The 24,409-nt window shown below is 36.3% G+C and overlaps 1 protein-coding gene across 10 annotated transcripts in view; it reads right to left on the minus strand.

Annotated features, from left to right (window-relative positions):
- RELCH (RAB11 binding and LisH domain, coiled-coil and HEAT repeat containing) overlaps window positions 1-24,409 on the minus strand; it is a 121,199-nt gene that overhangs the window by 67,776 nt on the left and 29,014 nt on the right. For 6 of the 10 annotated variants that reach the window (XR_014251739.1, XM_082416914.1, XM_082416911.1 and 3 more), the window contains 6 exons: window positions 12,275-12,478; window positions 12,078-12,169; window positions 11,166-11,459; window positions 8,420-8,495; window positions 6,107-6,202; window positions 5,934-5,957 (listed from right to left, as the gene is read on the minus strand). Coding sequence is in view for 9 of the 10 variants with exons in the window: in XM_082416914.1 (XP_082273040.1) it covers window positions 5,934-5,957; window positions 6,107-6,202; window positions 8,420-8,495; window positions 11,166-11,459; window positions 12,078-12,169; window positions 12,275-12,478 (786 nt within the window). In the remaining variant the exon portion in view is untranslated. The remainder of the gene's footprint in view (window positions 1-5,933; window positions 5,958-6,106; window positions 6,203-8,419; window positions 8,496-11,165; window positions 11,460-12,077; window positions 12,170-12,274; window positions 12,479-24,409) is intronic. The other 4 variants (XM_082416915.1, XM_082416913.1, XM_082416912.1 and 1 more) reach the window with 2 other exon arrangements.

The following is a 24,409-nucleotide window of genomic DNA, read 5'->3' on the forward strand; positions in this document are numbered from 1 at the left end:
CAGCAGAATACACATTCTTCTCAAGTGCTCATGGAACATTCTGCAGGATAGATCATATCTTGGGTCACAAATGAAGCCTTGGTAAGTTTAAGAAAACTGAAATCGTATCAAGTATTTTTTCCGACCACAATGCTATGAGACTAGATATCAATTACAGGAAAAAATCTGTAAAAAATACAAACACATGGAGGCTAAACAATACACGACTTAAAAATCAACAGATCACCGAGGAAATCAAAGAGGAAATCAAATAATACTTAGAAACAAATGACAATGAAAACACGACGACGCAAAACCTATGGGATGCAGCAAAAGCAGTTCTAAGAGGGAGGTTTATAGCAATACAATCCTACCTTAAGAAACAAGAAACACCTCAAATAAACAACCTAACATTACACCTAAAGCAATTAGAGAAAGAAGAACAAAAAAACCCCAAAGTTAGCAGAAGGAAAGAAATCATAAAGATCAGATCAGAAATAAAGGAAAAAGAAATGAAGGAAACCATAGCAATGATCAATAAAACTAAAAGCTGGTTCTTTGAGAAGATAAAACAAAATTGATAAACCATTAGTCAGACTCATCAAGAGAAAAAGGGAGAAGACTCAAATCAATAGAATTAGAAATGAAAAAGGAGAAGTAACAACTGACACTGCAGAAATACAAAGGATCATGAGAGATTACTACAAGCAATTATATGCCAATAAAATGGACAACCTGGAAGAAAAGGACAAATTCTTAGAAATGCACAACCTGCCGAGACTGAACCAGGAAGAAATAGAAAATATGAACAGACCAATCACAAGCACTGAAATTGAAACCGTGATTAAAAATCTTCCAACAAACAAAAGCCCAGGACCAGATGGCTTCACAGGCGAATTCGATCAAACATTTAGAGAAGAGCTAACACTTATCCTTCTCAAACTCTTCCAAAATATAGCAGAGGGAGGAACACTCCCAAACTCATTCTATGAGGCCACCATCACCCTGATACCAAAACCAGACAAAGATGTCACAAAGAAAGAAAACTACAGGCCAATATCACTGATGAACATAGATGCAAAAATCCTCAACAAAATACTAGCAAACAGAATCCAGCAGCACATTAAAAGGATCATACACCATGATCAAGTGGGGTTTATCCAGGAATGCAAGGATTCTTCAATATATGCAAATCAATCAATGTGATATACCATATTAACAAATTGAAGGAGAAAAACCATATGATCATCTCAATAGATGCAGAAAAAGCTTTGGACAAAATTCAACACCCATTTATGATAAAAACTCTCTAGAAAGTAGGCATAGAGGGAACTTTCCTCAACATAATAAAGGTCATATATGCCAAACCCACAGCAAATATCGTCCTCAATGTTGAAAAACTGAAACCATTTCCACTAAGATCAGGAACAAGACAAAGTTGCCCACTCTCACCACTATTATTCAACATAGTTCTGGAAGTTTTAGCCACAGCAATCAGAGAAGAATAAGAAATAAGAGGAATCCAAATCAGAATAGAAGAAATAAAACAGTCACTGTTTGCAGATGACATGATACTATACATAGAGAATCCTAAAGATGCTACCAGAAAACTCCTAGAGCTAATCAATGAATTTGGTAAAGTAGCAGGATACAAAATTAATGCACAGAAATCTCTAGTATTCCTACACACGAATGATGAAAAATCTGAAAGAGAAATTAAGGAAACACTCCCATTTACCATTGCAACAAAATGAATAAAATATCTAGGAATAAACCTACCTAAGGAGACAAAAGACCTGTATGCAGAAAACTATAAGACACTGATGAAAGAAATTAAAGATGATACACCCAGATGGAGAGATATACCATGTTCTTGGATCAACACTGTGAAAATGACTCTACTACCCAAAGCAATCTACAGATTCAATGCAATCCCTACCAAACTACCAGTGGCATTTTTCACAGAACTAGAACAAAAAATTTCACAATCTGTATGGAAACACAAAAGATCCCGAATAGCCAAAGCAATCTTGAGAACGAAAAATGGAGCGGGAGGAATCAGGCTCCCTGACTTCAGACTTTATTACAAAGCTACAGTAATCAAGACAGTATGGTACTGGCACAAAAACAGAAATATAGATCAATGGAACAGGATAGAAAGCCCAGAGATAAACCCACGCACATATGGTCACCTTATCTTTGATAAAGGAGGCAAGCATATACAGTGGAGAAAAGACAGCCTCTTCAATAAATGGTGCTGGGAAAATTGGACAGATACATGTAAAAGTATGAAATTAGAACACTCCCTGACACCATACACAAAAATAAACTCAAAATGGATTAAAGACCTAAGTGTAAGGCCAGACAATATCAAACTCTTAGAGGAAAACATAGGCAGAACACTCTATGACATAAATCACAGCAAGATTCTTTTTGACCCAGCTCCTAGAGAAATGGAAATAAAAACACAAATAAACAAATGGGACCTAATGAAACTTAAAAGCTTTTGCACAGCAAAGGAAACCATAAACAAGACCAAAAGACAACCCTCAGAACGGGAGAAAATATTTGCAAATGAAGCAACTGACAAAGGATTAATCTCCAAGATTTACAAGCAGCTCATGCAGCTCAATAACAAAAAAACAAACAACCCAATCCAAAAATGGGCAGAAGACCTAAATAGACATTTCTCCAAAGAAGATATACAGATTGCCAACAGACACATGAAAGAATGCTCAACATCATTAATCATTAGAGAAATGCAAATCAAAACTACAATGAGGTATCACCTCACACCAGTCAGAATGGCCATCATCAAAAAATCTAGAAATAATAAATGCTGGAGAGGGTGTGGAGGAAAGGGAACCCTCTTGCACTGTTGGTGGGAATGTAAATTGATACAGCCACTATGGAGAACAGTATGGAGGTTCCTTAAAAAACTAAAAATAGAACTACCATACGACCCAGCAATCCCACTACTGGGCATATACCCTGAGAAAACCATAGTTCAAAAAGAGTCATGTACCAAAATGTTCATTGCAGCTCTATTTACAATAGCCAGGACATGGAAGCAACCTAAGTGTCCATCAACAGATGAATGGATAAAGAAGATGTGGCTCATATATACAATGGAATATTACTCAGCCATAAAAAGAAACGAAATTGAGTTATTTGTAGTGAGGTGGATGGAGTTAGAGTCTGTCATACAGAGTGAAGTAAGTCAGAAAGAGAAAAACAAATACAGTATGCTAACACATATATACGGAATCTAAGGAAAAAAAAAAAAAAGGGCCATGAAGAACCTAGTGGCAAGACGGGAATAAAGACACAGACCTACTAGAGAATGGACTTGAGGATATGGGAAGGGGGAGGGGTGAGATGTGACAGGGTGAGAGAGTGGCATCAAAATAGAGTGGAATGGGCATAAAGATAAACACAAAGACCAATGGTACAGAATTGAAAGTATAGAATTGAATCCAAACATCGACATTGAACTGATTTTTGGCAAAGGTGCCATGACCATTCATTAGGGAAACAACTTTCTCTTCAACAAATGGTGCTGGGATATCTGGATAACTAAATGAAAAGAATAAAGTTTTGGACTCCTACCTCACTCCATATATTAAAAAAAAAAAAAAACTCAAAATGGATCAATGACCTAAATATAAGAGCTAAAGGTATAAAACTATTAGAAGAAAACACAGGAATAAATCTTTCTGACTTCAGATTTGGCAATGGATTCTTAGATTGATACCAAAAACTCAAGCAACAAAAGAAAAAAGTAGAGAGATCAGATTTCACAAAAATGAAAAACATTTGTCCATCTAAGGACATTACCAACAATGTGAAAAGAAAACCTATAGGATGGGAGAAAATATTTGCAAATCATGTATGAGATAAGGGTCTAATATCCAGAATTGTAAGAACTCTTACAATTTAAAGGCAAACAATCTACTTAAAAAATGGGCAAAGAACTTGAAAGAATACACTAGAAGCTAATAAAATTTATTGCATGTAGGGTGGTGGCTCAGGGACAAGGGAAGACAAGTTTTTGTTGTACATCTTTTTATATTTAAAAGATGTTAAACCATGTGAATGTATTATTTTTTCAAACCTTAAAACCTGTTTTTAATGTTTTATTTTTTTAATTACCTAGGATATTGCTATGATCAGTTTACTAAGGGACATTTTAATTGTATTTACATATCAATAAAAAGGTTTATACTGATAAGAGAACACATAAAACTTGAGAAATAAGAAAAAATAAAAATATTAATCCTTCAATCTCGAGACCTTTTTAAAAATATAGATATAAAGAACTAGGGTAAAATATTAAATACAAGTAATCCAATATATCAAAGGATAAAATGAAATAAAAGTTTTGACCTTTTATGCCCTGGGATTAGTTTCAAAGAAAGGCAAGGTATACTTCATTATTTACCAATTTAATTTTGAGGGAATACAACTTTGGTATATAATAAATGGTAAATCTTCCGGTAAAACAGAATAAAGTACAAATAATTAAACAAAGATAAATGATCAATTCTTCATGAAATTATAAGTATATAAATATTTTAAAATATAAAAACCTTAAAATCAGCCAAAAAGTAAACATCATACCACAAATAAAATATATGTGTATATATAAATATGTTTACATATATATTTATATATATATATAATCTGATTACTGATGATGCAAATTTATAAATACTTCATGCAGTACAATCAGATTTTAGTGGTAGTTTTTTATGGTTAAAAAAGGGAAAATTAAAATAAAAAAGCTTAAACTGCATCTCATAACAATTAGGTTTCTGTGATATTTTAAAGATTATATTAAGGAAACATAGTAAAAGGGATGCAAACATTAATGCATTGCATGGATTATGTTACAAGCTGAAAAAGGAAAAGAAGCTCAAACACCATTCTGCCAGGCAGAACTGCAAAACAATCTGAAATTGGACACTGATCCTTCAAGACATAGAAAAATTTCCATACTTATTAACGTCTCACAGCTATTTTTAAATATTAGGTAAAATAAAACCATCAGTAAGAAAACAGTCATGTTTATCTTTTTTAAATTAAAAATACCTATAGGTATAAAAAATTTTTAAGCTCTACACATACATTTTCTTGAGGATCAGTACAAATTTCTTGTGCTAAACAGATAATTAAGGATAAGCTCTACATGGGTTTTGCCAATGCATTGTGTACCTATCATACTGTAGGTCCCGTGAATTATGATTAAAACCAGTGGTAAATATTAAGAGGATAACAAAAGAAACTTTTATGACACATTCTAAAATATTCTTAACCCATTAAAAAAAAAATTTCTGAACTGAAAATTGATTTCATAAATTGAATAATTCAAATAAATAATTAACTTGTTTGCAAATAAATCATTCACTGTCATTTAAATGAGATTACAGATAACTTTTCATTAGTCTTTTATTGGCTAAATTTAACTCTAAAAATAACTTTCTACAGTATTTATGGCTTATAACATAGGCAATGTGTACTAAAATAAATTTGCTACTCTATTTTGGACATATAAAGCATCTGTCAATAACAGGTGAGCTACAAGAAAAACAAAAAAGGTACTTTCAAAAGTTATTGTAGACAATATTATAACTATCCTATCATCCTAAGACAAGTGTAATTACTGCCAAACAAATACAATAAAACTAACATTAATAATAGGTAACTACGTTTAAGAAAAGTTACATTATTAGTCCCTGTGAATGTTCAATACAAAGTGTGTCTATTTCTGTAGACAAATCATGCATATCATATCAAAAGCAGAGATAGAATAAATTAGTTAACTGGTAATGTAAAAAACGGACAGTGTTCATGGCACATAAATGGACCTACAGTAATAGTTAGTGCTGCAAAAGCTAATGATGCTTTAAGCAAAACTGGAAAACATGAATACCATGCAGTTTTACTGAACTCACCTGACAGAGGTGTAAAACCATTCTCTAGGAGCAGAGATGCATGCACAAAAGTAAGAATATGATTGCAAGTAATAGACTTTAACAAAATAAAAATATAACACTAAACTTCAAAATGACAAAAAATGGACAACATGATGAGATCTGGGGAATGAAAATACTTTTATGTGTCTCACCTCTCTCTTTGCCAACAGCACATTAGGAACAATGTGTGGCAGGCAGCGCCCCAGCATTAACATAACACTTTTCTCACTGTCTGCAATCCGAGACACCTAGAAAACCGAAGAATTAATAAATGATGACACTGGAGAACTTCTGTGCATGATGGTATTGTACTTAAAGTTTATGTTTTGGACCCTGTCACCTCTGTGCCAAACACACAACCAAAATTACAATTGATGATGATGATGATAAAAACAACAATAAGAACAACTGTAATCCCTAATGGGATAAACATTTTTATAGACCAGAAATGGATTTAAAACACTGTTAAGAAGCAAGGGTGAAGACAGGGAGGCTTACAAGGCTTCAGTTCTGGGAACAAACAGGGATAACACAGGACTGGGGCAGCTTCAACGGTTTTTAATTTTGTTCTTGAGGAAAAGGTGCCCACAAAGCTACAGGCTTTGCCTAAGGTGAAAGTAGTTTGTATAATGAAGCTGCATGCAAGGGAAGCCCAAGGGGGCTGACCCAGTCTTACAATGAGGATTGCCAGATTGCATCCAAACCATCCTCTAGCTCTTTCATATTCTTAATGACATTGTGGGACAGAAGCCCAAAAGAGGTGAAGTGGAATCAACTACAAAACAGCTAGAAAGGGAGGAGTGAGTATAAAGATAGGAGAAAAAAAGAAAAAACCCTCTGAAGATAAGCCTGCAACAACAATTACAAAGGACTTGAGGAAAACAAATCTGACAGCTAATAAACTCTGAAACCAAAGACAATCAATCCGAACCTAGGGGTAGGACAGAAATAAAGATGCAAGCGTAGAGAATGGACTTGAGGACACGGGGAGGGGGAAGGGTAAGCTGGGACGAAGTGAGAGAGTGGCATGGACATATATACACTACCAAACGTAAAATAGATAGCTAGTGGGAAGCAGCCGCATAGCACAGGGAGATCAGCTCGGTGCTTTGTGACCACCTAGAGGGGTGGGATAGGGAGGGTGGGAGGGAGACGCAAGAGGGAGGAGACATGGGGATATATATATATGTATAGCTGATTCACTTTGTTATAAAGCAGAAACTAACACACCATTGTAAAGCAATTATACTCCAATAAAGATGTTAAAAAAAAAAAAGAAAATTACAGACAACCAAAAAAAAAAAATCCATATGCCCAACTTCTCTTGAAAAAGACTGTTATCGGCTATGCCTTGCACAGAGAATCAGCCTAAATGGTAAGTGGGGCTGACATCCAACAGGCACTCATTTGCCACACCAGGTATATATCCACCAAAAGTAAGGAGTATCGTTTTAATTTGCACAAAGGTGCTATATAGTCTAGCAATGGCACTATCCTTGGGCCCTCACACACACACAGAAGCAATCACCTGGAAGATTTAGGCAAAGGATGTAAGTTTGAATTTACTACAGTACCCACCACTCCTTATTATTACCCTCTTGCTTCACCATATTATGAGACCTGCCCGGTTTCTTTGCAGACATTTGAGTTTACAGCTTTTGGTCAGCATCAAAAGGAAATAATATTTTTGATTTATTCATCTAAATAACCTAAGTTTAGATTCACTTTGCAGAGGTAGGTTGTTCAGCTCCTGACACCAATGTAAATACTTAGCAATTAGGCTTTACAATCATATAGACCTGGGTAGCTGTCTAACATTGGGAAAGTTATGGGACTTGTCTAAAATTTCCTTATCTGGAAAATTAGACTAATATTACCTACTTTGTAAGTTTGCAAATTAAAATGCAGATTAAATGAGATGACATGTAACATAATGCTTAGTGTGTGTTAGGTATTTTTTAATGGAATTTCATGTTAACTGCTGAAATAATACCCTCACCCTGACCCTGAAGCAGAAAGCTTATCAGTTATTTCTGGAATCACGAATATTTGTTCAAACTTATTAGACTATAAAGCATAAAGCATGAAGGTGGGGAAAAAAAGACAATCCGAATGAAATTAAAAATAGAGTAATCTAAAAATAACTGAAATTATAAACAATATGTACACTTGATTTGGTTTTCTGAATTATACCATAGAGAGGCATATAACCATATGTTGGTAGACATAACAAAACTAGACTGTAAAAGGCCACTTTAATACTAAACAAAGCTTTAATCTAAAGACAAAAATAATCAACTACTTTCCTTAAAATTTTAAAATTTTAGGAACAATTTCTTAGAGCATTATGTTAAATAATAGATTTGTACTTGAAATAGAGTCTTATCACAATTATTTTTGGGTAAGATGCTAAGAAGAAAAACGGAATGTTTTAAGAAAGTTTGAAAGAATCGGGTATAATTTACCTCTGATCCTAAACGACTATCTGCTGACATTCGACAGAAAGAGAGTAGTGCTTGATGGAAAGCAGGAGACAACTTCCTAGAAGAAAATATTGAATGAAAATGGGACAATACCAAATAGTTACCACTGGCATTTAAGGAGAAAGTAAGTTGCAGGTTATAATTCCCATCCTTGCATGATCCCTACCCCACAAATGTTAACTGAATATCTTAGCCACAAAAGACTTAAAGGTCACTTCAGTGGAGAATTATACTGGGGAAAAGAAATCAGCAATAGATGCTGATCTTAGAAGAGCTTGATGTTATGGGAATGAATGACTTATAAATGTTAGTGGATTAAACCTGAAGTGGTATGGCAGGTCAATGACCACAGAAAGTGCTTGTAAAACCTGAAATGAGTTTTTTTTTCTTCCCTAATTCTCTATGGTCCCAGAAAGGTAAACAGTGGATACAAAGGTTGACCTGGTATGTTGCTGAGAAGTTTTACAGATCTATATAATGATAATGATAATCCTTAATGTTAGAAACCCACATAAAAGAATTAAAAATTAAAGATAAATGAAGGAGAGGCTTGTTCAACATTCATGGTATATCTCAAAGGAAGTATTTTTGTAATTGAAAATATTAGCCTATTTATGTTTAATAAAAAAGGTTAAAACATTTACATTTTTAAAACAACACTGGTCTCTACGTAATAGTATTCATAATATTATAACTATGAGTTGTACTTTATTTGCTCTATCTACAAAGAAAAGGGCTAACACCAAAGTTACATAATAGAGGTTATTTAGTATACACCACAAAGCGGCCCCAGTAACATCTCATTGTGGAGTTAGTGTGCCAAAGCGTAAGCCTATTTGCTCGTTATGTTTCCCCTCCCACATTCTTTCAGTGGAGGGAGCTATAATGCATCCAATTGCCCGAGCCAGAAAGCCTTTCTCCTCCCCTTTCTTTTAATCTCCTAATCCAATCAATCTCTTACTTTCTAATTATCTTATAAATCTATCCACTTCTTTCTAATACAGGAAATTCAATCATTTCTTACTTGGATTCTTCCGATAGATATCCTATTAGTCTCCTTTCTTCCTGTCTTGCTACCCTCCAATTACCTCTACCCTAGAGGACTCTTTCTAAAACTTAGATGCCATCATGTCCCAACTCTCTAAAATGAGTTAACACGGCTTATATGACTTAGTCTTTGCTTAGTTCTCCAACTTCATCTCCTGCCATTCTTCTCACTTGCATTCTTTGCTTCAACCTTAATAAATTCTTCTTAGCTCCCAAAGTGCACAGTGTTCTCCCTGCACATGCTGTTCTCTCTTAGTGGGAAGACTTCGTCTTATTTCTTTGTCTGGTTAACTGCTACTTAGTCATCAGGTCTAAAGTTAGATAACACTTCTTCCCTGAAATCTTTCCTGCTCTGATGACTAGGTTAGGTGCCCTGATTATGTCTTCCCAAAGCAAGGTGAACTTCTCTTATATTACTACTCTTCATACTTATAATAATTGTCTGTTGGCCTCTCTCATACTGTAAGGTTTGTAACCGAAGGGATGACCATATGTTTGGTTACCATTACACTCCTCGTTAAGACTGCCTGACATATAGTTAAGAGCTAAAAAAATTAGTTGAAGAAATTTAACAGTCATCTTTCTCCAGAGAGTGGCTTTGGTGTATCAAAGGAGATATATGGAAGTACTCCTAAACACTAAGAACTATTACGAATGCCACTGTTATTGAGTATCATTTTTATGACTGTATCTTAACCATATTAGATTAAATGCACTTTGAGGATTGGGCTGTGTCTATTTCAACCCCCATAATACCTAAAAATACACACACACACACACACACACACACACACACACTTAAGCAGGTACACAGAAAGTTGTGGCACATGAGGGGAAAGATTTGCTTGCGGAAAAAAAAATCAAATACTTCTCACTAATAATGAGTACCTTTAAAACAAATTAGTCATGCCTTCCTATTACATCCTAACACTTGGTATAATATTCTTCCATTTAATAGGAGGAGGAGGAAGCATGGCTTTGTGGCTCAGAATGCACCACAGGGTAATTTGTGAGGATTAACTAAGTTAGTATACATAAAGCATGTAGAACTGTGCCTGACATATAAAAAAGAACTCAGTAAATGTTCCTTTCTTAACATTTTTCACATTAAAATGTAAAATAATTTTAAACACATTTTGTTTCCTCTACTAGAAAACATAATCATGACGGGCAAGGGACCGTGCTTTTGTCATCTGAGTTCAATCACTGCGATCCAATAAAAACTAAATGAATTAAGAGAATATTAATGATACAATATTAGTAATGGAAGCAGACACAGGAAAAAGGCCTAAGATTAATAGCTAATCCCCTCTTTAGTACAGGCAACTATTCAGTACCAAAACCTTCTAATGAGTCTGATAATGACTGTAGAATACAGAAAAGGTAAAAAGCACTGGGTAAAATACAGTACATAAAACATACATATTATTTATGGGTTTAAGTACTTGGCTAAGATAGGACCTATCCCATTTATGGTCTATTCCTTGTTAATACAATTTAACTTAGTAATTACTTGTGATTTTTTTTTTTTTTGGTGACATGGACTTTGCTATGTGTTAAGTTCATGCCAAACATAAAAATTCATACATCTGGCCTGCAAAATAAGAATTGAAACTCTTCTATTTTGACAATGTTCTAAATAGCTGAAAGATGCATTTCAAAACACAGGATGCATACTAACCTATTGGGTTTATCAAAATGGACTGTGTTTTTATTTGATGGAGAAGAAGATGGCATTCCTTCTCTTTCTCTCCTGGGGAAAGAATTTGGGAAATTCTCTTTAGGAATAGTGGAATCAATTTCATCTGATTTTGAAAGATGGATATCCTTGTTTTCTCCCTTTTCTGAACTATTTATAACTGAATTCTGTCCACTGTCTCCAGAGTCTTTGTGGGAAGACTGATCCAAAGAAGGCTGAACAGAGTCACAAACTACAGGGCTGGCAAAGTGTTCATTTTTGAGGAAGTCCATTTCACTGTAGAAAGAAAGAGAAATTATCAGAGAATAACTGTATTTTTTAAAACTTTGGTAATAGCATAAACCTCATAATGGGTTTAATGGTTTAAAAGTATAACATATTAATAGAAAGTGGTTTGGCAACTGATTAATCTTTTCTGCACCATATACACTGATGCCTCATATACCTAGAAGTGCAGCTACAAACTCTTATAAAGCATAAAAATGGTTTTATAAACTATGCTTTGGATTAGCACTTAACTTTCTTCATTTGCAAAATGGGGAAAATTATACAGAATTAAGAATTAAATGAAATAATGAATGGGAAATATGTACAACACTAATGTGAAGAAGCTATTTTATTACTACTGATATAATTTGGAGAAAATAAAAAATATCTTTTATTTCTTGGTTCCAAGACATATGCAATTACATTATTATTACGGGGACTTAACAAATTTTTTGGGGGGAAAAGGACACTTTAAGTATATAAGCAACTATAAGACTTTTTTCCAGAAGTATTAGGATATGAAAAATTATGTCTTACAACTGAAATGTTATTTTATATATTTATATAATCTGTCAATTTCTTTAAAAACTTTAAGAGGTCTTTTAGAAATAATGATTAAGTACTAACCTTTCAAGTCTTCTGATTTGTTCCATCAAAGACCATTTCTCACTATTTAATAAACTAATTTTATCTTCTAATTTCTTTACTAGCAAGGAGTTCTAAAATCAAAATGGGAGAAAAACAGAAACTCAAGATCTCATAGTATGCTTTTATGTGGTTTAAACACTTTTTGTGGACTGAATTACTTAGTTAATACCTCTCACCTCTACAGTCTGAGGAGTTTCAAGGGTTGGAGGAAGGTTGCCTAAAACTTGTGTCAGAGCCTCTAATTCATCTTCTTCTACACCACTGGCCACATCCACAAGATCTTTCCCAGTCACTTGATGATTTCCAAAATCTCGGTAGAGTTGCAGTAAGTCTGGAGGTTTTGGAATGTTTAACCCTACATCATCCCATAGTTCAAAATCCTAAAAGATAAAAAATAATAATATAAAAAAAATCTATGTGGCAGTTTTATCTTGCATTTTTGAAATTTATCTTTTTTTTTAAACATCTTTATTGGAGTACAATTGCTTTACAATGGTGTGTTAGTTTCTGCTTTATAACAAAGTGAATCAGTTATACCTATACATATGTCCCCATATCTTTTGCGTCTCCCTCTCTCCCACCCTCCCTATCCCACCCCTCTAGCTGGTCACAAAGCACCGAGTTGATCTCCCTGTGCTATGCAGCTGCTTCCCACTAGCAATCTATTTTACATTTGGTAGTGTATATATCTCCATGCCACTCTCTCACTTTGTCCCAGCTTACCCTTCCCCCTCCCCGTATCCTCAAGTCCATTCTCTAGTAGGTCTGCGTCTTTATTCCCGTCTTGCCCCTAGGTTCTTCATGACCATTATTATTATTTTTTTTTAGATTCCATATATATGTGTTAGCATACGGTATTTGTTTTTCTCTTTCTGACTTACTTCACCCCGTATGACAGCCTCTAGGTCCATCCACCTCACTACAAATAACTCAATTTCGTTTCTTCTTATGGCTGAGTAATATTCCATTGTATATATGTGCCACATCTTCTTTATCCATTCATCTGTTGATGGACACTTAGGTTGCTTCCATTTCCTGGGTATTGTAAATAGAGCTGCAATGAACACTGTGGTACATGACTCGTTTTGAATTATGGTTTTCTCAGGGTATATGCCCAGTAGTGGGATTGCTGGGTCGTATGGTAGTTCTATTTTTAGTTTCTTAAGGAACCTCCATACTGTTCTCCATAGTGGCTGTATCAATTTACATTCCCACCAACAGTGCAAGAGGGTTCCCTTTTCTCCACACCCTCTCCAGCATTTATTGTTGTAGATTTTTTGATGATGGCCATTCTGACTTGTGTGAGGTGATACCTCATTGTAGTTTTGATTTGCATTTCTCTAATGATTAATGAGGTTGAGCATTCTTTCATGTGTTTGTTGGCAATCTGTATATCTTCTTTGGAGAAATGTCTATCTAGGGCTTCTGCCCATTTTTGGATTGGGTTTTTTGTTTTTTTAATATTGAGCTGCATGAGCTGTTAATATATTTTGGAGATTAATCCTTTGTCCATTGATTCGCTTGCAAATATTTTCTCCCATTCTGAGGGTTGTCTTTTCGTCTTGTTTGTAGTTTCCTTTGCTGTGCAAAAGCTTTTAAGTTTCATTAGGTCCCATTTGTTTATTTTTGTTTTTATTTCCATTACTCGAGGAGGTGGATCAAAAAACATCTTGCTGTGATTTATGTCAAAGAGTGTTCTTCCTATGTTTTCCTCTAAGAGTTTTAGAGTGTCTGGTCTTACATTTAGGTCTCTAATCCATTTTGAGTTTATTTTTGTGTATGGTGTTAGGGAGTTTTCTAATTTCACGCTTTTACATGTAGCTGTCCAGGTTTCCCAGCACCACTTATTGAAGAGACTATCTTTTCTCCATTGTATATCCTTGCCTCCTTTGTCATAGATGAGTTGACCATAGGTGTGTGGGTTTATCTCTGGGCTTTCTATCATGTTCCATTGACCTATATTTCTGTTTTTGTGCCAGTACCATATTGTCTTGATTACTGTAGCTTTGTAGTTTAGTCTGAAGTCTGGGAGCCCGATTCCTCCACCTCCGTTTTTTTCCCTCAAGACCACTTTGGCTATTCGGGGTCTTTTGTGTCTCCATACAAATTTTAAGATATTTTTTGTTCTAGTTCCGTAAAAAATGCCATTGGTAATTTAATACGGATTGCATTGAATTTGTAGATTGCTTTGGGTAGTATACTCATTTTCACAATATTGATTCTTCCAATCCAAGAACATGGTATATCTCTCCATCTGGGTGTATCATCTTTAATTTCTTTCATCAGTGTCTTATAATTTTCTGCATACAGGTTTTTTGTCTCCTTAGGTACGTTTATTCCTAGATATTTTATCTTTTTGCTGCAATGGTAAAGGGGAGTGTTTTCTTAATTTCACTTTCAGATTTTTCATCATTAGTGTATAGGAATGCAAGAGATTTCTGTGCATTAATTTTGTATCCTGCTACTTTACCAAATTCATTGATTAGCTCTAGTAGTTTTCTGGTAGATTCTTTAGGATTCTCTATGTATAGTATCATGTCATCTGCAAACTGTGACAGCTTTACTTCTTCTTTTCTGATTTGGATTCCTTTTATTTCTTTTTCTTCTCTGATTGCTGTGGCTAAAACTTCCAAAACTATGTTGAATAATAGTGGCGAGAGTGGGAAACCTTGTCTTGTTCCTGATCTTAGTGGAAATCGTTTCAGTTTCTCAACACTGAGGACAATATTGGCTGTGGGTTTGGCATATATGGCCTTTATTATGTTCAGGAAAGTTCCCTCTATGCCTACTTTCTGGAGGGTATTTTATCATAAATGGGTGGTGAATTTTGTCAAAAGGTTTCTCTGCATCTATTGAGATGATCATATGGTTTTTCTCCTTCAATTTGTTAATATGGTGTATCACATTGATTGATTTGCATATATTGAAGAATCCTTGCATATCTGGGATAAACCCCACTTGATCATGGTGTATGATCCTTTTAATGTGCTGCTGGATTCTGTTTGCTAGTATTTTGTTGAGGATTTTTGCATCTATGTTCATCAGTGACATTGGTCTCTAGTTTTCTTTCTTTGAGACATCTTTGTCTGGTTTTGGTATCAGGGTGATGGTGGCCTCGTAGAATGAGTTTGGGAGTGTACCTCCCTCTCCTATATTTTGGAAGAGTTTGAGAAGGATAGGTGTTAGCTCTTCTCTAAATGTTTGATCGAATTCGACTGTGAAGCCATCTGGTCCTGGGCTTTTGTTTGTTGGAAGATTTTTAATCACAGTTTCAATATCAGTGCTTGTGATTGGTCTGTTCATATTTTCTATTTCTTCCTGGTTCAGTCTCAGAAGGTTGTGCATTTCTAAGAATTTGTCCATTTCTTCCAGGTTGTCCATTTTATTGGCATATAGTTGCTTGTAGTAATCTCTCATGATCCTTTGTATTTCTGCAGTGTCAGTTGTTACTTCTCCTCTTTCATTTCTAATTCTATTGATTTGAGTCTTCTCCCTTTTTTTCTTGATGAGTCTGACTAATGGTTTATCAATTTTGTTTTATCTTCTCAAAGAACCAGCTTTTAGTTTTATTGATCTTTGCTATGGTTTCCTTCATTTCTTTTTCCTTTATTTCTGATCTGATCTTTATGATTTCTTTCCTTCTGCTAACTTTGGGGTTTTTTTGTTCTTCTTTCTCTAATTGCTTTAGGTGTAATGTTAGGTTGTTTATTTGAGGTGTTTCTTGTTTCTTGAGGTAGGATTGTATTGCTATAAACTTCCCTCTGAGAACTGCTTTTGCTGCATCCCAGAGGTTTTGGGTTGTTGTGTTTTCATTGTCATTTGTTTCTAGGTATTTTTTGATTTCCTCTTTGATTTCTTCAGTGATCTCTTGGTTATTAAGTAGTGTATTGTTTAGCCTCCATGCGTTTGTATTTTTTACAGATTTTTTCCTGTAATTGATATCTAGTCTCATAGCGTTGTGGTCAGAAAAGGTACCTGATATGATTTCAATTTTCTTAAATATACCAAGGCTTGATTTGTGACCCAAGATATGATCTATCCTGCAGAATGTTCCATAAGCACTTGAAAAGAATGTGTATTCTGTTGTTTTTGGACGGAATGTCCTATAAATATCAATTAAGTCCATCTTGTTTAATGTATCATTTAAATCTTTTGTTTCCTTATTTATTTTCATTTTGGATGATCTGTTCATTGGTGAAAGTGGGGTGTTAAAGTCCCCTACTATGATTGTGTTACTGTCGATTTCCCCTTTTATAGCTGTTAGCATTTGCCTTATGTATTGAGGTGCTCCTGTGTTGGGTGCATAAATATTTACAATTGTTATATCTTCTTCTTGGATTGATCCCTTGATCATTATGCAGTGTCCTTCTTTGTCTCTGGTAATAGTCTTTGTTTTAAAGTCTATTTTGTCTGATATGAGAATTGCTACTCCAGCTTTCTTTTGATTTCCATTTGCATGGAATATCTTTTTCCATCCCCTCACTTTCAGTCTGTATGTGTCCCTCGGTCTGAAGTGGGTCTCCTGTAGACAGCATATATACGGGTCTTGTTTTTGTATCCATTCAGCTAGTCTATGGATTTTGGTTGGAGCATTTATCCATTCACATTTAAGGTAATATTGGTATGTATGTTCCTATGACCATTTTCTTAAATGTTTTGGGTTTGTTATTGTAGGTCTTTTCCTTCTCTTGTGTTTCCTGCCTAGAGAAGTTCCTTTAGCATTTGTTGTAAAGCTGGTTTGGTGGTGCTCAATTCTCTTAGCTTTTGCTTGTCTGTAAAGGTTTTAATTTCTCCATCAAATTTGAATGAGATCCTTGCTGGGTAGAGTAATCTTGGTTGTAGGTTTTTCTCCTTCATCACTTTAAATACGTCCTGCCACTCCCTTCTGGCTTGCAGAGTTTCTGCTGAAAGATCAGCTGTTAACCTTATGAGGATTCCCTTGTGTGTTTTTTGTTGTTTTTCCCTTGCTGCTTTTAATATTTTTTCTTTGTATTTAATTTTTGATAGTCTGGTTAATATGGGTCTTGGCGTGTTTCTCCTTGGATTTATCCTGTATGGGACTGTCTGTGACTCCTGGACTTGATTAACTATTTCCTTTCCCATATTAGGGAAGTTTTCAACTATAATCTCTTCAAATATTTTCTCAGTCCCTTTCTTTTTCTCTTCTTCTTCTGGGACCCCTATAATTTGAATGTTGGTGCGTTTAATGTTGTCCCAGAGGTCTCTGACACTGTCTTCAATTCTTTTCATTTTTTTTTCTTTATTCTGCTCTGCAGTAGTTATTTACACTATTTTATCTTCCAGGTCACTTATCCGTTCTTCTGCTTCAGTTATTCTGCTATTGATCCCTTCTAGAAAATTTTTAATTTCATTTGTTGTGTTGTTCATCACTGTTTGTTTGCTCTTTAGTCCTTCTTGGTCCTTGTTAAACGTTTCTTGTATTTTCTCCATTCTATTTCCAAGATTTTGGATCATCTTTACCACCATTACTCTGAATTCTTTTTCAGGTAGACTGCCTATTTCCTCTTCATTTATTTAGTCTGGAGTCTTTTTACCTTGCTCCTTCATCTGCTGTTTGTTTCTCTGTCTTCTCATTTTGCTTAACTTACTGTGTTTGGGGTCTCCATTTCACAGCCTGCAGGTTCGTAGTTCCCATTGTTTTTGGTGTCTGCCCCCAGTGGCTAAGGTTGGTTCAGTGGGTTGTGTAGGCTTCCTGGTGGAGGGGACTAGTGCCTGTGTTCTGGTGGATGAGGCTGGATCATGTCTTTGTGGTGGGCAGGTCCACGTCTGGTGGTGTGTTGTGGGGTGTCTGTGGCCTTATTATAATTTTAGGCAGCCTCTCTGCTAATGGATGGGGTTCTGTTCCTGTCTTGCTAGTTGTTTGGCATAGGGTGTCCAGCACTGTAGCTTGCTGGTCGTTGAGTGGAGCTGAGTCTTGGCATTGAGATGGAGATCTCTGGGAGATTTTCGCCGTTTGATATTACGTGGAGCTGGGAGGTCTTTTGTGGACCAGTGTGCTGAACTTGGCTCTCCCACCTTACAGGCACAGCTCTGACACCTGGCTGGAGCACCAAGAGCCTGTCATCCACATGGCTCAGAATAAAAGGGAGAAAAAAAAGAAAGAAAGAAAGAAGAAGATAAAATAAAATAGGGGCTTCCCTGGTGGCACAGTGGTTAAGAATCTGCCTGCCAATGCAGGGGACATGGGTTCGAGCCCTGGTCTGGGAAGATCCCACATGCCGCAGAGCGGCTAGGCCCGTGAGCCACAACTACTGAGCCTGCGCGTCTGGAGCCTGTGCTCTGCAATGGGAGAGGCCGCGACAGTGAGAGTCCCATGCACCGCTATGAAGAGTGGCCCCTGCCCGCCGGAACTGGAGAAAGCCCTCACACAGAAACGAAGACCCAACACAGCCAAAAATAAATAAATAAATAAATTTATTTCAAAAAAAATAAAACAAAATAAAATAGTTATTGAAATAAAAAATAATTATTAAGAAAAAAATTTTTTAAGTAATAAAACAACAACAACAACAAAAAACAGACAGACAGAGCCCTAGGACAAATGGTAAAAGCAAAGCTATACAGACAAAATCACAGAGAAGCATACACATATACACTCACAAAAAGAGAAAAAGGGAAAAAAGAAAATATATCGTTCCTCCCAAAGTCCACCTCCTCAAATTGGGATGACTGTTTGTCTCTTCAGGTATTCCACAGACGCAGGGTACATCAAGTTGATTGTGGAGATTTAATCCGCTGCTCTTGAGGCTGCTGGGAGAAATTTCCCTTTCTCTTCTTTGTTCGCACAGCGCCCGGGGTTCAGATTTGGATTTGGACCCGCCTCTGCGTGTAGGTCGCCTGAGGGCGTCTGTTCTTCGCTCAGACAGGATGGAGTTAAAGGAGCAGCTGATTCGGGGGCTCTGGCTCACTCAGGCTGGGGGGAGGGAGGGGTACAGAGTGCGGGGCGAGCCTTCGGAGGCAGAGTCCGGCGTGACGTTGCAGCAGCCTGAGGCGCGCCATGTGTTCTCCGGGGAAGTTGTCCCTGGATCACAGGACCCTGGCAGTGGTGGGCTTCACAGGCTCCCGGGAGGGGAGATGTGGATAGTGACCTGTGCTTGCACACAGGCTTTTTGATGGCGACAGCAGCAGCCTTAGCGTCCCATGCCCGTCTCTGGGGTCTGCGCTGATAGCCACGGCTCACGCCCGTCTCTGGAGCTCTTTTAAGTGGTGCTCTGAATCCCCTCTCCTCGCACACCAGGAAACAAAGAGGCAAGAAAAAGTCTCTTGCCTCTTTGGCAGCTCCAGACTTTTTCCCGGACTCCCTCCCAGCTGGCTGTGGCCCACTAGACCCCTTCAGACTGTGTTCACGCAGCCAACCCCAGTCCTCTCCCTGGGATCCGACCGAAGCCCGAGCCTCAGCTCCCAGCCCCGACCCGTCCCGGCGGGTGAGCAGACAAGCCTCTTGGGGTGGTGAGTGCTGGTCGGCACTGATCCTCTGTGCGGAATCTCTCCGCTTTGCCCTCCACACCCCTGTTGCTGCGCTCCCTTCCGCGGCTCCGAAGCTTCCCCCTCTGCCACCGGCAGTCTCCGCCCACGAAGGGGCTTCCTAGTGTGTGGAAACCTTTCCTCCTTCACAGCTCTCTCCCAGTGGTTCAGGTCCCGTCCCTATTCTTTTGTCTCTGTTTTTTCTTTTTTCTTTTGCCCTACCCAGGTACATGGGGAGTTTCTTGCTTTTTGGGAGGTCTGAGGTCTTCTGCCAGCATTCAGTAGGTGTTCTGTAGGGGTTGTTCCACATGTAGATGTATTTCTGATGTATTTGTGGGGAGGAAGGTGGTCTCTGCGTCTTACTCCTCTGCCATCTTGAAGCTCCTCCCCTGAAATTTATCTTTTCCTTATTGCTAATATCTTATTTTTTTTTGGCTGCATCAGGTCTTAGTGCGGCACGTGGGATCTTCCGTTGTGGCGTGCGGGCTCTTCGTTTTGGCACTTGGGCTTCTCTCTAGTTGTGGCATGCAGGTTTTCTCTCTCTCTAGTTTTGGCGTGCGGGATCCAGAGTGTGTGGTCTCTGTAGTTTGTGGCATGCAGGCTCAGTAGTTGTGGCGCGTGGGCTTAGTTGTCCCGCAGCACATGGGATCTTAGTTCCCTGACCAGGGATCGAACCCACGTCCCCTGCATTGGAAGGAGGATTCTTTATCACTGGACCATCAGGGAAGTCCCCTTATTGCTAATATCTTGAAAATTCAACATAATCATAATTTTGTTGTAATGTCAAAGTGTATGTTCCAATTGAGAAAACATCCTAGGAGAAAACATCCTGGTTTTAGAGTGTGAGAGGCACCACCATCTCGTACTTGGAAAATAGGGGAAACAGGGTCCTCAGTGAAGAGACAAGTTGTATTTAAAGTAAAAAGGATATTCTGAAAGAAGTTGAAAATACACAGAATGCTTATTTACAATAAAAACAAAATTTCACATAGCACAATAGAAAGAAAGGATAGAAAGTAAAAAATTATAAAAGAACTGGTAGGAGGGAAGCAAAGAACAGTAAGACAATGATTGCATGCAGATAAAAATATGAGAAAACTATCAATAAATATTTACGGAGTTTTACTATACATGCAGATATAGAGATGAACAAGAGATTCTTTTACCCTCAAGAAACTTATAGTCTAGTCAGGGAGACAAGAGGTAATTGCAGGTAATGATAAGTACCACTAAGAGGGTAAAATTGGGGTATATGATCAAAAATAAAACAGGGCAAAAAGTCTTACATTTTGTCTAGAGACTAAACATGAGGGGAGTGAGGGCTCTATATAGCTCTGCCTTTAGGTCAGTTGAAATTACCACTAAATGTTGTTTAATGGTTAAAGAACAGGTTATTGATCAGCACTTCCACTGCCTTTCATAAAAACCAGCTTTACTGAGGTATATAATTAATACACAATAAACTGCATGATTTAAATCCACGAGCTAATTTAAAATGTACAATTTGATAAGTTTTGACATCTGTGTATACCCCTGAATAGATCACCACAATCAACAAGATGAACTTGTTCATTACCAAAGGTTTTCTTGGTCCCTTTGTAATCCTTCCCTCTTATTCCTCACATGTGCCCTGTTCCTAGGCAAATACTGATCTGTTTTCTGTCACTGTATAATAGTTTACATTTCTTAGAATTTTTTATAAATTCATACAGCAAGTACTATATTTGTCTGGTTTCTTTCACCCAGATTAATGATTAAGGATTTTCAGACTGATCTGTGTTGTTGTATCTGTCAGCAGTTCATTCCTTTTTGTTGCTGTGTAGTATTCTACTATAAGGATATGTTAAAATTTTTTATTCAACCGCCTGCTCTTGTATATTTGGGTTGTTTCCCTGATTTTAGCTACCATAAATAAAGCTGCTGTGAACATTGTGTAGGAGTCTTTGTATGAACACATGCTTTCATTTCTCTTGGATTGTAATATCCATGAATGGAATGACCAGGTCATATAGGTGGTGAAGGTTTTAACTTTTTAAAGAAACTGCCAAAAAGTGTTCCAAAGTGACTGTACCATTTTGCATTCTCACTAGCAAAGATGAGATTTCTAGTTACTCCACATCTTTGCCAAGACTTGGTACAGTCTCAGACATTCTATTAAGTGTTATGGTATTCTCATTGTGACTTAATTTGTATTTCCCTAATGACTAAAGATGCTGAGCATCTTTTTCATGTGCTTATTTGCTATCCATATATGTTCTCTGTTGAAGTATCTGTTTAAATTTTTTGTCCATGCTTTTAAAAATTGGGCTGTTTCCTTATTATTCAGTTTAGAGAGTTCTTTAAATATTCTGGATAAAGCCCTTTATCATATATGTTACTTGCATATATGTCACCCAATCTATGGCTTACCTTTTCATTTGCTTAGAGTGGCTCTCAAAGAGCAGAAGTTATTGATTTTGATGAGAGCAATTTTGCTGAAGAACACCATACTTTTGGTGTCATATATAAGAAATCTTGGCCCACCTTCCAAGGTTTCAATGAATTTTTCCCATGTTTTCTTCTAGAAGCCTTATGGTTTTAGAAGTTAAAGCTATGATCCATTTGAATTAACTTTTGTAGATGGTGTGAGGTATGGTTTGAAATTCATTTTTGGAGGTCTATAGATATCAAAATGTTCCAGTACCAATTATAAAAAAGACTGTCCTTTCTGAATGAAATTTACTTTGCATTCTGTCAGACATCAAAAGATTATCTATGCATAAATTAATCTCTTGACTCTCTATTATGTTCTATTGATCTATTTGTCTACCTTTATGCCAATAAGATACTGTCTAAACTACAATATCTTGAAGTCAGGTAGCTGAAGTCCCCCAATTTTGTTCTTCTTTATTAAAGTTGTTTTGGCTATACTATGTTATTTCCATATGAATTTTAGAATAAACTAATTAATCTCCAGAAAAAACGCTGGTGAGAGTTTGATTGGGATTGCACTGAAAATACAAATCAATTTGCTGAAACTGACACTTTGACAATATTGAATCTTCTGATTTATGAGCACAATATATCTCTTCATTTATGTCTTCTTTACTTTCTCTCAGCATGTATAATAGTTTTCAGTGTATAATCCTTTATCAGATTTTCCCCTATTTCCTATTTTTTGATACTTTTGTAAATGGTATCTTTAAAAGTTCAATGTTTATTTGTTGCTAGCATACAGAAGTATGATTCACTTTTGTTTACTGATCTTGTATCCTACAACTCTGCTAACATCACGTATTAGCTATAGCATCTTTTTTTTTTTTTGGGCCGTGCCATGCAGCATGCAGCATCTTAGTTCCCTGAGCAGGGATCGAACGCACACCCCCTGCAGTGGAAGCATGGAGTCTTAACCACTGGACCGCAGGAAGTCCCTATAGTATTTTTTTTATGTAGTCCACAGGATTTTCTACATATACAATCATGTTACCAGTGAATTTAGAGTTTTATTTCTTCTTTTCCAAAATGTGTGCCTTTTATTTCTTTTTCTTGCCTTGTGTTGGCTAGAATCTTCAGTATGATGTTCAGTAGAAATAGTGAGAACAGATATCCTTATTTTATTCTTTATCTTTTATCATTAAGCATGATGTTAGTGATAGTTTTTCTGTAAATATCTTTTATGAGATTGAGGAAATTCCTCATAATTCCTAATTTCTTTAAAATTTTTATGGGAAATGCATGTTATGTCAAATGCTTTCTTCTGAGATATGATTTTTTTCTCTTTTAAAAAATTTCTTAAAATGGTGAATTACAATGACTGATTTTTGGATTAAATCAACCTTGCATTCCTTGGATAAACCATTTGGTCATGATGTATTAGCATTTTTACATATTGTTGGATTTGATATAGTAAAATATAGAATTATATAGAATTTCTGCATCCAATTCACAAGGAAAATGACCCTGTATTTTCTTTGTTTGCAATGTTTTTTATCTGACTTTGATATCAGAATTATTCTGGTCTCATAGAATGAGTTTGGAAGCATTCCCTTCTCTTCAGTTTCTAGAAGAGTTTGTGGAGAAGTGGTATTACTTCTTCCTTAAATGCCTGGTAGATTTTACAAGTGAAGTTATCTAGACCTAGAGTTTTCTTTGTCGGAAGGTTTTTAAGTACAAATTCAATTTCTTTAATAAATACAAAGTTCTTCAAATCTATTTCTTCTTGAATGAGCTCTGGCAATTGTCTTCTTTCAAGTAAAGTTGCTCATAACATTCCCATTTTATCCTTTTAATATGAGTAAAATTTAGGGACTTCCCTGGTGGTCCAGTGGTTAAGACTCTGCGCTCCCAATGCAGGGGTACCAGATTCGTTCCCTGGTTAGGGAACTAGATCCCGCATGCCCCAACTAAGAGCCCGCACGTGACAACGAAGATTCCATGTGCCGCAACTAAAGACCCAGCGCAGACAAATAAGTAAGTAAATAAATAAATATTTTAAAAAAGAAAAGAAATCCAGTGGTATATATTTAAAAAATATATAATAAGTAAAATTTATAGTGATATAACCTTGCTCATTCCAGATTTTGATAATTTGCTTCTTCTCTCTTTTTCCTAATCAGTCAGACTAGAGGTTTTCCAATTTCATTAACCTCAGAAACTCAGTTTTTTACTTTATTAGCTTTTCTCTATTGTTTTCTGTTGCCTATACCATTGATTTACACTCTCATTTTTAATATTTCCTTTCTTCTGCTTACTTTGGGCTTTGCTTAGTTTTCTTTTTCTAGTTTCTTAAAGTAGAAGCTGATTTTCATCAATTTGAAATCTTCCTTCTTTTCTATTATAAACATTTT

This window comes from Balaenoptera physalus (assembly GCF_965194825.1).
Source record: "Balaenoptera physalus genome assembly, chromosome: 12".
NCBI lineage: Eukaryota > Metazoa > Chordata > Mammalia > Artiodactyla > Balaenopteridae > Balaenoptera > Balaenoptera physalus.